General features: G+C 33.0%; 1 protein-coding gene across 1 annotated transcript in view; it reads right to left on the bottom strand.

Annotated features, from left to right (window-relative positions):
• Positions 1 to 15,510, bottom strand: part of PREX2 (phosphatidylinositol-3,4,5-trisphosphate dependent Rac exchange factor 2) — a 125,012-nt gene that overhangs the window by 52,199 nt on the left and 57,303 nt on the right. Inside the window, exons 14-22 of the mRNA XM_007423167.4 lie at positions 14,014 to 14,089; positions 13,509 to 13,581; positions 10,893 to 11,035; positions 10,358 to 10,450; positions 5,998 to 6,146; positions 4,544 to 4,629; positions 2,574 to 2,710; positions 867 to 984; positions 127 to 311 (exon numbers count right to left, since the gene is read on the bottom strand). Coding sequence (XP_007423229.1) covers positions 127 to 311; positions 867 to 984; positions 2,574 to 2,710; positions 4,544 to 4,629; positions 5,998 to 6,146; positions 10,358 to 10,450; positions 10,893 to 11,035; positions 13,509 to 13,581; positions 14,014 to 14,089 — 1,060 coding nt within the window. The remainder of the gene's footprint in view (positions 1 to 126; positions 312 to 866; positions 985 to 2,573; positions 2,711 to 4,543; positions 4,630 to 5,997; positions 6,147 to 10,357; positions 10,451 to 10,892; positions 11,036 to 13,508; positions 13,582 to 14,013; positions 14,090 to 15,510) is intronic.

The following is a 15,510-nucleotide window of genomic DNA, read 5'->3' as shown; positions in this document are numbered from 1 at the left end:
AACCTTAAATAAACATCAAAAGCACACAAATGACTGATTTGAAATAAAATTATTATAATTTCCAGTACGTTTCTTCAGTGAGAGTATAGAAAATAAACAAATAAATAAATGTTTTATGCATCATACCTTTGCAGTCAGGCTGAAAAAACCTTTTGGTTCAATCATTTTCTCTAAAACATGGCATTTTATTCCAGCAGTACTGTCATACTCATAAACAACACCATATTCCAGATGAACATTATCAACAGTCAGGCAGACATGGTCCTTTCGTCCATCAATTATTGCCATAGTATTAAATTTATCAATTGCTTCTAAAGACAAAAATTTAAATCAATTTATTTTGCTTCTATGTCTTAATTAAACTAATTAATGTAATAAGAAACAACTAATTTTCATGGTTAAATAAAATAATTTAAAAAATTAAACTAAACTTTTAAGTGAATGAGTAAATTAGTTGCCAAGGTAACAGTGTATACAGACTATCTCTGAAACATGTATTATTGATTGCACAGTGATTTAAGAAATTATTACCAAACAAAAATGTAGACCCTCCTTGTGATGGTCTAATGGCTGGCTAGTGCTAAATAGTTTTTAAGTTTCCCAATGAGTTCAAAAGCCATGAATATGTAAGGTATGACCGCCTTTCTTCATTCTTTACTTTACTAGCTAATAATTAATGTAATTGATGAAAACAATGTCTGAAGAAGTCATGCATTTCTCCATAGTTTGCATCCCACCTTTGCTGGCATGTATCTCACTTCAAGAGAGATGTGCAATTTTGCTCTGGCATGTCGTATTTGCTTTTCCTGCTTTAATAAATGGCTAAACTTTTATTTTGGTTAATAATAAGAGACAAATAACCCCACCTTCAACTTTATAATCAAATGCATCTCCTCCATCATCACCCAATGGTTTAGTATTCGCTTTCTGAAAATCCTCCTGTGCACTGTCAGTGTTGTTATATATCCACTGAATAGAATCTTGCTGTAGGAGGAGGATAATGATAATGATAATAAAATATCTTTAACAACTTCAAACCATCAAACAATATCTGCCTATCCCAGGTCCTTGGGATAGGTGGATAAAAATGCCAAATCCAGTCTAAACATCTGTCTGACTGTGTGACCAATCGTAATAACAACAACAGCAACAACAAAAGGTTTACAAGTCTCATTAAAATCGTAATGCATATAAGTTTTGAAAAAGGAAAAAAGTGGGGAGTTTTGCACTAAATCAAAATGAAACATATTTTTTCCAAAAGTATTTACATGGGGGAAGGGAGGACTGCTGCTAGAAACAGACCAGGTTTTTGTTGTTGTTGAAGTCCATGGTACATTTTTATTGATCATATGAAGCTATATCTGAGAGAATGGTTGAAAAAAGATCTAAAAGGCATTTTAATTTATTTAATAGGGGAAAAATCAAATACTGATTTACAAAATTATTCCCCCCCCCAAATTCTATCTGACCTGTAAAAATAGCTTGTATTCTGACAGATTTTAAAATATAGAATCTAAAGGGAAATGTGGAGGATAAAATAAAGCTGAAGCAACAATATCAAGGATTACTGTTTTTTATACATGCAGCATTGAAATAGGTCCCCTTTCAATATAATTGAATTATATTTATGAAGAACTCGAAATAATTTTTACTCAACAGATTAATATAGAAGGGTTATAGACCCACGCACAGTCACATATAATGATGCATCATTGTATTTTCTCTTGTTTTTAACCTTCATTTCACAACAACCAAAAATATCAACACAAATTGTGTGATGTTAATAAAAAAGAGGCTAATCCAGCAGTGTGCTATAAGAATATCTCAGTGTTGGCCATTTTTTAATAGTGAGAACCAAACAGCAGGATTTATACATCAGGGGAAGCCATGACTGTTCCCATAAAGTTTTATTCAGTTCTTTGCTCATACAAGAGAATGAAGCCTTCTGTAGTCCATGCAGAAGCCCACAGTTGATCAGAGAGAGCTTTGAGTTATTCTGAACAATGTACAGCTATTCAGAGCACAAAAGGTTTTGTTTTAGCAGGATATTCAAGTCCTTCAATGCAAGTTTTCCATCTAATTTTTGTCTCTGATATTCTCAGGAAAGGTTGTCAAACAACCTTAATGCTAGGTAAGATGCCTCTATATGTTTTTCCTTTCTCTTTCATTTCCACCCTGCATGTATTACAACAGCAACTGCATTATTTTCACTTGCAGATTGTACCTGAGTAATGGAAAAGAGTACAATATTCAAGGATGGTATCCCTACATTTAATTTTTTTGTTTAAAGATGTGTACTCTTTTACAGAACATAGCTCTAATTAGATCAGATAGCAGCCTTTATCAGATAGCAGGACAAGTTAAAAAGGTTGATATGGTGGGTGCTTCCTTGTCAGCGAAGGCTACCCCTTTTCAACATGCATCACGTGCAGGTAAAAAATCCATTCCATCCATTCATGGTGGAATGTTATATTAATTATTTTTTTTCCATGAACTGCCAAAGATAGATAATAGATATGGGCCACTGAAATAAAAACAAGGACATATATAATGAACAAAATAATTAGCATTACATGCATTGGACGTCTGTATTTCCTACAGGCTGTCACATGGGCAATAACACTTGCATGTGTTTCTTTGCTGACATTAATTCCATTCACTTTGATTATGCACTGTCCAGGATGAAGTCCAGCAGCAGCTGACACAGTTCCTTTAAAATAGTTAAGAAATTAAGTTAGAAATCTACTTAGAAATGGAGAAAAGCCACACTGCAACTGATTTGTGTCATTCCTTTGCAATTCCAAATTATATTAAATTGAACCAACGCTACATTTGTAGTGTTGAATTTAATTTGAATCAACACTGATTCAAATTAAAGAAACACATTAATTTGAATCAGTGAACACAGTGTAAGAAAAAATTTATTCAGTTCTTCCTAAGTGGCCACCCCTCTAAAATTCAGGTCATATTTAGTTTTTCCTAGTTGGCAACCTCTAAAACTCAGGATGCAAACATTGCATTTTGTTAGTTTACTCCCTTAGACCAATAAAACAAAGCATAATAATATTTTAAGGCTTTATTCTATAAAAATTAATACAATTAATTATTGGCTGCAAACAATACAGCTGAATACGGTTCAACCAGAATAAATGCACTGAAGATGAATTTATAGTATTGGATCCCATGCAGTCTGAAAGCAGTTATTTATAAAATCCCAAATCCTATGCCACACTAAATTACCATATCAGAACCTTATTACTTTGTCATGCTAAATTAAACAGCTTGCCCCTGCATATAAGAACCACCTCCTCCTTATTGAATTTTTGAAAAGAGGTAAAAACTTAGCTCTAGAACAGACCACTGGGGGATATTAGGCTTTCTTATCTACCTGGGCTGATTTGTGCTATTTGAAAATATTTTAATTGTCACTGTTTTGATATCAATACATGTCAAAATGCCAATAGATCTCAGACTATTTTCAACAACAAAAAAACAGTATTTTGGACTTACTGGACCCCACTGTGTTTGTATAGAAAATGAGTAAGTAAATCATCCAGCCTTTGAAGTTGCAATGAAAATAATACTTATTCAAGTAGGTGTTTTTGTGATGTACTGGGAAAAAGTCATTACCTATATTAATCTGAGTTTAAGACAGATTTTAATATTTTTCACATTAAATATTTGTCTGAACCTACTATATGGAAATTGACGGCTGAAGAATGGAAGTGGATTCTCCAAGCCCTTCTTATTGTTAAGAGACCTTGCCAAAAAGGAAAGATAAATTTATGTCCCTAATTATGCAATGAACTGAAGACCTAATGTACTTGTGACTTAGAAATAAGTTCCTTACAGATTTAGACTATATATGGGCAAATTACAATGAAATATGGTAGTCCTTTATTGATCATATATTTCTGGTCATATAATGAAATATGTTTATGCTTTACTGCCTAATTTTTTGCATAAAACCTTCTATAAATGTTTGTGTAAAATATATTTTGTGGGTGTGTACACACACCAGTGGTATCTATATTCATTGTCTTTTTCTATTTTATTTTTCTGTTTAATCAAACAAAGGCAATAAAAATATCACTCTTATTTTGTTCATTAATGATGGTTAAAAATATCTTAATTTTCCTGTTTCTTCTTCTATATCTATATGTATATCTATATCTGTATCAAGTTGAAATGTCACCTGGATGCTTGAAATAAAAGGGAAACTACTTAATGTACAGCACTGCATATTCCATGTGACTTCAACATGATGTTCATCTAAAAACAAATATCCCCTGTCTTTTCATACCCAAAGTATATGTCAAGATATGACAGTTCCCTGTCATGGAAACCTATTACTTAAATACTCGTTAACTGGCTGCACATAACAATAGAATTTCTTTTCATCACCACTAACTCTCCATAAGTAAATTCAGAACCATGCATCAAGTTTTGAATATTCTTCAAGCATCAGTCTCAAGATTCTGTGTGCTTGTGTGTGCATTTATTACACTTGGTCAAATATGCATAAATGCAGGCCAATTCATACCTCTTCCAACAGCGTGAACAACAGAAGGGCCAAAACCTCGTATTTGGAATCCAAGGCCATCCACAGAGTCAGGAATTTTAACTGTCCTTTAAGCAAGATAAACCTCAAAATGAAGCATCTAATACCAACATTTCTATTTATGTGTCAAATTTTACATAAGACTCAAATAACATATTGTACTCAATTTCTAAAAATAAAGTTTACATTCAGTGGAAAAATAAATACTGCCCTTAACATCAACTAGCTCAGTGAGTTTTGCTCCCAGAAGCCTGGACACCAGATCATAGCTTTAAACATGTTAATTATTACTCGATAGCCAACATGAATACAGGTAGACCTCACTTAACAACTACCCTGTTTAGTGTCTGTTCAAAGTTAGGACGTTGCTTAAAAAGTAACTTTATGACCAGTCCTCACATTTACAGCCATCCCAGCATCCCACAATCACATGATCGCCATTTGTGTGCTTTACAATCACCTTCCGACAAGCAGTCAGTGGAAAAGCTAGTGGTAAAATTGCAAGTCACACTCACGTGATGTCTTACTTAATGACCCGTGGTGATTCATTTAACAACCAAATGGGAAGTGACACTGTAAGTCTGTCGTGGTCATGTTATGTTTCACTCAGCAACTGCATCACTTAGCAACGGAGTTGCTGGTCCCAATTGTCACTAAGCAAGGACTACCTGTATTCAATCTGAATAGAAAACTGGCATATCAAGCAAAAAGATAAACGTTGCTGCTATATAATATGCTAATTAAGATTAACAGAAAGATAAATGTAATAATTTCTTGATATTTTGGTATTATTCAGTGATTAGTGGTAAAAAGCACTGGATTGTGCATCCATAACAGCCATAAGCCAGCCAGCCATGCCAGCCACCCTTCAGATGTGCTGGACTTTACCACATTGACTAGAAAGAATGATAACTGAAATCTACATCTAGAGAGCACCAAATTGCAGACGGCAATTTTATACAAAGAGCTTAAATTCAAATTCAGACATTAGCTTTTTCATCCAGTAAATTTATTCAGAACTACAGGGGAGGATGAAAAAGCCATTCTGTCCGGTTTATTTATTTGGCACATGGGAAAGCATCTTCTGCACTACTCCCAGGCTATGAAATGCATTCTTTGGAATTGTGTTTAGACCCCACTCAGTGAACAGCTAAGATGTATTTCTTTTGTTGAGATTTTAGTTACTGACATTTCTGTATTAGTTCTAACTTACATATAGTAAACATTCAAAAATATATCTTGCATTTTACTTATGGTTAATCACCTTGAATGCACAAAATTGAGTGGAAAGGCAGGATATAAACTGAATTCATCATAATCAAAATATATAAAATTTAGCAAAACTATTTCCAACATAATGACATCTATGTATATGCTTTTGCAGTGTATTTTGATTACTATTTTTAATAATTTCCAAAACCAAAGAAACAACTTACTCCCTTGGCTTTGTGCTCACAAGGACCCTGAGGGGCTTTCTGCTGTTTAAACATGCTTTCAGAAAGCTATCCACTTCAGTGAAGGGCCTTAGAAAAACTAGGTCACCATTAATGGTAAAGATCTTTTTCCCAATTTCCAGACCTGCCACCTAGGTAAGAAAGAAAAATACATATATAATCCATTAGCATCACAATATCAGTGATCCATTATTAATATCTACATATACAGAGGAAGAGCTTTAAACATTTCCCATATAGCTATGTTCATTTTTCTTGAGATCAGAAAACATCTTTATGAAAACAACTAATCCTGGAAGTTCAGTATTATTGGAACCACCACCAATCTCCTGTATTTGTTATTTCGTTATTTCTAATATTTTTTCCAAGCTTGACAGCTTAAAGTTTAAATTAATGGTGGTCTAAACAGATTCGCTTATCTATTTACCAAAACCGCTTCATTCAAGAGTTACGTATGAAAACGCATGAGTAAGTTTGTAGATACAGATTTTTAAAAGGTACAAAAATCAAATGGTACCTTCAAAACTCTTTTGACTAAAATATTTGATTTGCCCCATCCCAAAAATCTTACATATCCAGATTCAACTGACTTTTGAGCAAAGTGGACTTACTCAGGAATATTCCCCAGTTTATTTAAACACTCAACATTTTATCACTGAAATTTAATTTCTTTTTCAACATTAAACTCTTGTTTCACAAAAATACAGTTGAATTCTAGATCTAATTTTAAACATATATTCCTATACCTAATTGCATATACAGAATGTATGTATACTGATATATTTTATTTATATATTTATGTATTTATTTATTGGATTCACATGGCCCCCCATATTATAAAAAATAACTCTGCGCAGCTAACAACAATTAAATAACAAAAGACAAAAATATTACAAAACCTTTCAAACCAACAAGCATTATAATAATCCCATCACAGAACCACAAATGCTAGATTCACCTCCCCTTCTGACCCAGCACCTAAGGGAAAAGCCAGATCTTAACTGCCTTCTGGAAAGCAAGGAGTGTAGGGACTGTTTGGATGTTATAAGTCCAAAGTTGAGAAGACAGAGTAAGCATCACCTTCTTCTACATCTGAGGGAGAACAATTCCTCAGAGCTGACTCGCTGAAGGCACCATAGAACAGTTAAAAGTTGAACACATTACTGAGCCAAAAAAAATCCCTAGCAATGCAGAGAAAAAGTTATGTGGAATTATTTGTTGCTTTAAATCTCACCCATAAATTACATCTTTTAGAACAGAATATTGTGTGAAAACTGTAGTCAGGAGAAACCAGGAATATGAGGTCAAAGAAATACAAGTCTGGAAACAAGAGGCTGTTTATTACATGGGGGAAAGCCTTGGAGATGCTATTAAATAGCTGGAGTTCTGGCCTTGCCTAATTAGAAGAGCTGACATCCTCTCCTCTCAAGAAGACAGTCAATCTCCACTGTTCAGCCCTCCTTAGCTAACAATGTATTTTAGGGTTTGACACTCTCCAAAATTCAAGATCCAATTCCTATAATCTTAATTTATAGCCACTTGTCCAGGGTCTGACATACTTGCAGATGGCTGACAACTTGCTGACAAGCAGATTCTGCCAGGTTTTTGTCTTCAGCCTCAGAATTAGAGTCTGTTCCCATAGCACAACATTAAAGGCTTTAGTTGTGGATTCACATGTGAAACAAATTAGCTTGAAAATTATAAGAAATAACAAGCTACAAACACTGAAACAATGTTCCCAATTAGAATATTCAAGATGAAATGACCCATGTATAGTACAATGTCTGATTTGAATAAATAATGCAATTTTAAACACTCCTTTAAGCATTGAGCAAGATCAATCTATGCAGTTTCTATGGAGCATATGTGAGATTTTTTTTTCAGTGCAACTGTAATACATGTTGGAAATTAAAACTACATATTGTGTGGATTTCTGTTCCCATGCAGTACAGAATCCCAGTCTTCTTCTAAGCAGATTTTTAAGATCCACAACATGAGTAATACATTTTATTTATCTTGGCAATGCAGGATCTTTGGAATAGTATGCCAAGTGGTTAACAATTTTTCCTGATATGCCTCCACAGAGAGTTCAGAAATGTAAACTACTTAATGGAATTGCTTAGCTATAAGACAAAACAAGATTAAACTTTTTTTCCTTTTGCAATATTTTCTCTGTTCCTTGATTCTGAACCAAAGAGGTACACTGTATACTAGTGATATCCTCTGTCCTATCCCAATGAGAAAAACATTTTTTCATCTGCAGGCACATGGAAGTCTGAAAATATGGAACACCTGAAATAAATAAATATCTGTCTGTTTTGTTTTTAACATTTTTTCATATATTTTAAAGAGAGATGGATTGCTTTGGTTCAGGGAAGAGTTCTACTGCTATATTATTAAAATAGACTTTATGGAAACCCTTGTAGTAGTGGGTTTTTTTTATTATTATTATTACCTTTATAGATTTTCTTTGGAATTTTTCTTCTTGTTATTTTCTAGTTTTCGATATGTTTTTCACTAGGGGGAACACGGTGGTACAGTGGCTTAACAACGCTGAAAGTTGCCGGCCAGAAACGGTCAACACTTCAGCAGTTCAAGCCCAGGTAGCGAGGAAGCCGTGCTTGCCCGAAAAAGGCATGAAGCAACGGAAACCCCACCTCCTGCGCTCACCAGCTGGGCTCTGCTCTAGGAAGGAGGCACTGGCAAACCACTTCCGAAACACCTTGCCTTGAAAACTGCAAAGGACTCATCCAAAAGCAGTCACTGCAGTTGGTAATGACTGAGTGCAGATTAAAAAAAAAAAGTTTTTCACTGAATATCTTCAAAGTTTTTTTACTTTTAAATTATCTATGTTTTTCAAACTTTCTAGTTTTGTAAGAAGTTTGTTTCGGTTAAATATTTTTCTTTTTTCTTTGATCTATAGAAATTTTAGTTATTTTTAGTTATGTTCATGTTATCTTTAGTTCTTGAAATATAAGAGGCATCAGATGTTGTAAGAAGAGATAGTTCTTTATTAGACAGGTAACTGAAAACCTGAAGTTCTTTTTCCTAACAAGAAACTCATATTCTTCCACATAAATTTTTTATCAAGAAGATGGGTAGATCATCTCTGTTTTGGTAGCAATTCAATACCTGCTAGGGATGTGGTGACTTTGATTAATAGGCCTTCAAAATGTGTACTAGAACAAATTAGTAATCCAGAAGGATTTTTTTTAATATCGTTAATTTAATATTGTAACAATCACGTGAGATTTATTCATTTTAATAGCCCTACTGAAGACCATCCAGATATGGTGGGGGCAGTGGAGGAGATACTACTACTGGTAGAACAGATAATTCTGAATGCAGATTTTAATAAGTATTCTTTGCCAGATTGTAACCTTGCTCCAACCATAATTAATTTCTTGTACATGGAAAGTCTTACATGCTTATCCATGAACCTACTTTTAAGTAGTTATATATAGGACAGCATTGTACAAATATATTTCTTGTTCTACTAAAATGATTCTCAAAGTTCTGCATCTAGGTAACCTAAAAAAATTACCTGTCATATGTAGACATATCTACACCCAATCAATTCTTCTTCCCCTAAATTTGAAGGTAATGTTTCTTTCAATAACATTAGGATATCAAATTTTAATGTTACAATTTCACATTTTAGGAAATTACAGATGTTGACTATCTGTAAGCTTAAATACCAAGAAGGTGTGCCTAGCTGATTGCAATTCTTTGTACACTAGTGATATCCTGTGTCCTATCTCAATGAGAAAAACATTGTGCTAAGTATAATTCTTAGTCATGTGTCAGGGTTAGGCAATTGTAACCCCTGGGCCTCATGCACTCCCAAACACTATTTTTCTGCAGCCCCTAAAAAGCCCTTCTAACCATTGCTGCTGAAAATCAACATTTTGAGGTAGAAAAGGTGTGAAAAGTGTAAATGGAAGCTCCAAATAGGTTTAACATAATTTAAAAGAAAACATCAAAACTCCAATGCCAAAAACTGAAAATGCCAGCCCTTCCAGGTATCAGGGCAACATCCAATGTAGTCCATAACTGGATTTTCACAACATGCTAAGTCAAAATCAAACAAACCACAGTATGGCTTAATTGCAATGTGTGAAATCATCCATATTGTAAGTTTTTAATTTCTACCTGAAAAGTAATACAAACATTTACATTTTTAAATGCTTTTAGATATTCTTTAATATTTTAAGCACACACATATCAGTTAAAAATCATTAAAGTAAAACTCACTAATTGAAGTAATTCCACAAACACCTGTGAACCTTTTCTATGAGTAGAAATTTAATAATTGGGACAGTTATGAATAAGGTTGTATTACCTCAGCATTTGAGCCCTTTTCTACTGTTTTAACAATTGGTGCTTTGTTTTTGTCTTCCAAGCCAAAACCATAGGTCCCTTCAGTTGATCTGATCTGAAAAAGGGAAATGTTTAAATTAATATTCTGAATAAATACTGCTGACAGAGAACTATTACCACTTTATGATTGCTACCACTGTGAACAAATATAGCAAATATTTTCATCTGCAAAAACTGTGACATTAATCATATGCGTCTATTTGGGCATTGTATCAGCATTTAGCCAACTCAGCCTAAGTATATGCTTTGCTCTCTGTAAAGGGCCTGTATGTTATTCTCCAGCTAATATGTATTTTCCACTCAAAACTGAAGAGTACAAACAAATGGCAAGGGTTAGAACAGCAAGAGGGCTCTAATGGGATTTTAAGCTGATGGACAAAAGGGTGGATCTGAAAAAGTTATAAATTATAGAGTTGTCTATGGGCAAAGCATGAGAGTCACTGGCATCAAAATCAAATAAATAAATAAATATACACACTCCATTTTTAAAAACTCACCAGCAATGATTTTGCTATTACATTTTCCACTACTTTTAAGTCATGCTTCATAAGTCTATGCTTCATGTTGGAGCCTTCCATTTCTTCATCCGCAAAAAAACGGAAAAGAAGTGGTTCATCTTTGAATTCGCTTTTTTCCAGCACTATTTGATAGAATAAAAGATTAATATTATTTGTGTAACACCTACAAACTTATTGATTTATAATTCAGCTAAAATGTATTTAGTATATGTTTTATTAAATAAATTCTCACTACACAGGATTCTTTCAATAGAGAAACTATGTATTTGTTTCTTCACGTCTTCCTCTACTTCCCTTTTTTTTCCTCTGTTGTTTTCCCCACACTGAATTTTAGATTGTAAATATCTTAGAACAAAACCCATTCCATTGTACTCTATGAAGTGTATATTGTTGCAGGCACAATGGATAGAGAATAATATGAAAACACCATCACTGCCCATTGACTGAGAGAGACAAGGTATGATGTGGTAGCACGGTAGGCAAAGATGGCTCAAGAAATATCATGGCAACTGAGCAGTCACTGAGCAGCCAAGTAGTATTTAGAATGAACTAGTTGATGGCATACCAGACACTGCTTTTTTTTCTTTTTAGCAACCTTCAATTCTAATCAGTCATTCCTGTATTTGCTGATACCAGATGATTTCCACTGAAATACTCCTTACCTGTCAACAGCAAGAACTTATTATACCCACACATACTGAATGCATTTCAGTGGAGCTCCTTTAAGAGAACTTTCACAGGTACTGTGCTCTGATAATGGCCAACTATCAAATAAAGAATTCATTTAAATAAGGTTTATTCTAGAGAATTGTCCCTTTAGAATCCAAAGACTGGATGTATCGTGAAGTACAATTATCATTTACAAAGTTTTTTTCTTACATTGGTTAAAGTCAGAAATTATATCACAAACTATGAGTGGAAATTAAAGGGCTGGCAAGTCCTTAGTTTTAACTATAGCAGTAATTTGGTCAATTTTTCAGTGCTGAACGCATTTTCAAACACTTTTGGACCTAAAGAAAGAAAATTAAAAATTGACTCCAATTTGCATCAAAAATTGACACTCTGGAATAATACCTATTTAAAAATAGCTGTAAAAACTTTCTTTGGGACAATTTGAGCTGCGAATGGGGTTAATACTCTCAGACAGGTAATAAGTAATTATATGTTAAAGTCTATGAGTATTACAAAAGGAATATAGTTTTCCTAACAAAGCCAAATAGCAATATACGTATATAGCTAAACCGTTTGTTTGTTTCATTGTTTGGCTGCAATACCTTACAGCTTCTGAAATTCTGTAAGTGTTGTGTGTATTGGAGAAGGTTTTTAGCAAGGCTAAACCATTATCTATTAAACATAAAAAAATCCCTTAATGAAAATAAATTGGGATAATATAGAAAAAATACAACATGCAGAGTCAGAATAGCCTGTATTGCAAAATTAATTGTTTTGAGTTTTAAGAAATTTTAAGTATCCTTTGTAGAGTTTACAATTTTGTTTAATTCGGCAGTAGTTTTCCAAGTTTCTTGGACTCCTCAAATGATCTACAGATCTGCACCTTTGGAATCCTCTAGTATTCACAGCTACTGAGGAATGGATAAGTGAAGGCCATGGCTATGGGATTTCTGACCAGCTTTAGCTGGTGAAAGCATTTAAAGCCTTACCTGGAGAAAGGGGACTTAGCAATGGTATCTCACATTCTTGCCAGCGCATGACTACATTATTGCAATGCACTGTACATGGGGCAATCTTCGAAGACTACTTGAAAATTGCAGTTGGTGTAGAATGAAGTGGCCTGTTTATTGGTGGGCTACAGTTGCCTTAGTCATATGTGCTACAGGCCTGCATTTGGCTTTCAATGTGCAATTCAAAGTGCTGTCTTTAATCTACTAGCTTATAGGCTTACTTCCCAAGTGTATCCATGACTGCATCTTCCAATCCAAACTGAGCTGTTACACATGTTATTTTTTATGATGTTAACTGCTAAGAGTCTTCATGGATCATGGCAGTATGTAAAACTAATAAATAAATAAGAAAGCGGATCCTTGTAGTATTGCATTTCTCACTAGCTAGTAGTAAGTAACTTTACAAAGGAAACAGTGTAGCACTGTATACCGAGCAAGAATGGGTGACAGTATACTGTCTGTAATCTGTACAAGTATTCTAAAGGAAACTCAAGAAAGTTCTTAATTAGTACTTTTTAAAGTATAAATCACAAAACAAAAGTTCTAGCCACAAACCATAAATGCTACAGCCTGCATATCCTAGGGAACCAGCTTATCCTAGTACTCGCATCAGATTCTAAAGTTAGAATGTTTATATTAAAAAAAATTTTATATTAAAAATTTTTTATATTTTAATTTTTATTAAATTAAAATTAATTTAAATTTTAATTTAATTTAATTTTAATTATATTTTAATTTTAAATTAAAATTAATTTTAATTTAATTTAAATTAAATTAAATTAAATTATATTTTAATTTTTATATTAAAAATTTTTATATTAAAAAAACTTTTTATATTAACTTTAAAAATTAAAAATTAAACTTTTTTATATTAAAAAAACTTTTTAAAAAATTACATAAATCTATAGTTTACCATGATGCATAAATCCATTGTCACAAAGTGCTATTCCAAAGATCATTGCTTCTTCTCTTGTTCTGCAATCCCCCTGCAAATAATACACTAATTAATATAAAAACATAGGCAATTAAAATAATTTCTGTAGTATCTTGGATTATATATGCCCACTATTTTAATGTCAGAACATAAGCGATAAGAAATTTACACTTTACTTTGGTAATAAAATAATATACACTTGCATAATATAATGTATCTAAAATTTTAAAAAAAGATAAATAGTGTATGGACCAAGAATGCTTAATACTTTTGAGTTCTTCAAAAGATACTGGCACTCTAACAGTTGGCCAAGAATACCAAGACATTTATAGCTTAACTAACAGATATATAAAAACAGTCTTAGATAACAGATATATAAAAACAAAGTTATACAGCATATGAAAATGTTAATTTCTGATGATAATATATTGGGATTTATTTCATTTTTCTAATCAAGTTTATGTACTTCAGAAAGCTGCCCTACCTGTGCAATTAGCCAGTCTATCATTTTATTAGCCATTATGACAGATTTGTAGGTTCTTAAATGGTAATCTTTATCTCTGGGGAGGAGAAAAAAAACATAAAATAGTTCATCCCCAAAATATATATTCTACAGAAACTGAATAACACATTCAATACACCCCAAATATAATCTAAGTAGTTCCTTAATCTGTTCAAAATTATTTCCATTTGTATTAGTTTCCAATAGTAATGCTTTATTTTAGTTACAATTATTGTGTATTTTAGCCATGGTTTGAAGTGTATTACAAGTATTAACCTCCCATATATCTCCAAAAGTAGGCTTTTTTAATTTATGGAATTCCCTTGAGGGGAGAATAAAAGGAAACATTATAGTACAATATTATAATTTGTCTCACACCATGGAAATTTCCAGATGAAGTTTTTATCTAGCAATCAGTCTGCCTTTCTGGAACTTAGATGACTGTATCTTGTAACACTCCTACTTTTTTCTGCCCACTTTTCCAATATTTCCACATACAAATACATATGCAGACACAAAACACAAAAAAATCCAAAACCCCATTAAGGAAATAAATATTCTTGATCAGCTGATTAATTAGATTTATATCCTGCCTTTCCTGCAAGAGCTCAAGCTGGCTTGTCTAGAATCTCCCTTCATTTTATCCCTACAACAGGCCTGTGAGGTAGGTTGGGCTGAGAGTAATAATGATTAGCCCAAAATCATTTAATGAATGACTGAAAAAGCACTTATACCACTGAGAGCTATCCAGGTGGAAGTACCCTTTGTTTTAATATTTTTTTATTTCATAACCATACTCTCAATATTCTTGGAGCTGAGCAACATATACTATGCTCAGAAGGTTATGGTTACTGAGATTAAGGAATGTATATTTCTCAATAAAAAACTATTTGGAACAATAGCGTGTTTAGGCAGACGCATACCTGAAAAAAAAAGAGAAAATGTGTGCATCTCCAGATCATCTGAGAGTCTGGAAAGGCAACTGCTGCCTATCATTTTATCATTAAAGTTTAATGAAGTCTAGTTTACTTTCCTAGAATTTTTCTTAATTTATGGCATTTTTAAATTAATTCCTTTTATTTCTGGCATTTAGCAGTTTGAGAATTGCTTGCTACTTGTTTATTGCGTTGATTTAAATGACACTTTAAAAAAATTACTATTTTGGTTTTGTTTGAAGTAAGCTGTACATGCATAATTTGTGGAAAGAAAGGGCAACTGGGTTGTTTTAATACTAGAAGGGTATATGAATAAATAAATAGGAATCCTGCCCCCGCATGAGGTAAGAGGGGTATGGGTTAGAAGGCACGACTTTTCTGCATTAACCCCCACATTGGAACATGCTGCCTCTTGAAGTATGCTTGGCCCAATCCTCCTTGCATACAGAATCTTTTTGACTGGTCACAAATATTGTAAGTAAATAAATAAATACAAGTAAAAGATAAATGAGATTATATATGTATACTTATATACACAAAAACC

This window comes from Python bivittatus, unplaced genomic scaffold (genome assembly GCF_059951505.1).
Source record: "Python bivittatus isolate LINGU-HERP-01145 unplaced genomic scaffold, Pbiv_v1 ctg000840_np1212, whole genome shotgun sequence".
Lineage (NCBI taxonomy): Eukaryota > Metazoa > Chordata > Lepidosauria > Squamata > Pythonidae > Python > Python bivittatus.
This window is presented reverse-complemented; position numbering and strand designations above follow the sequence as displayed.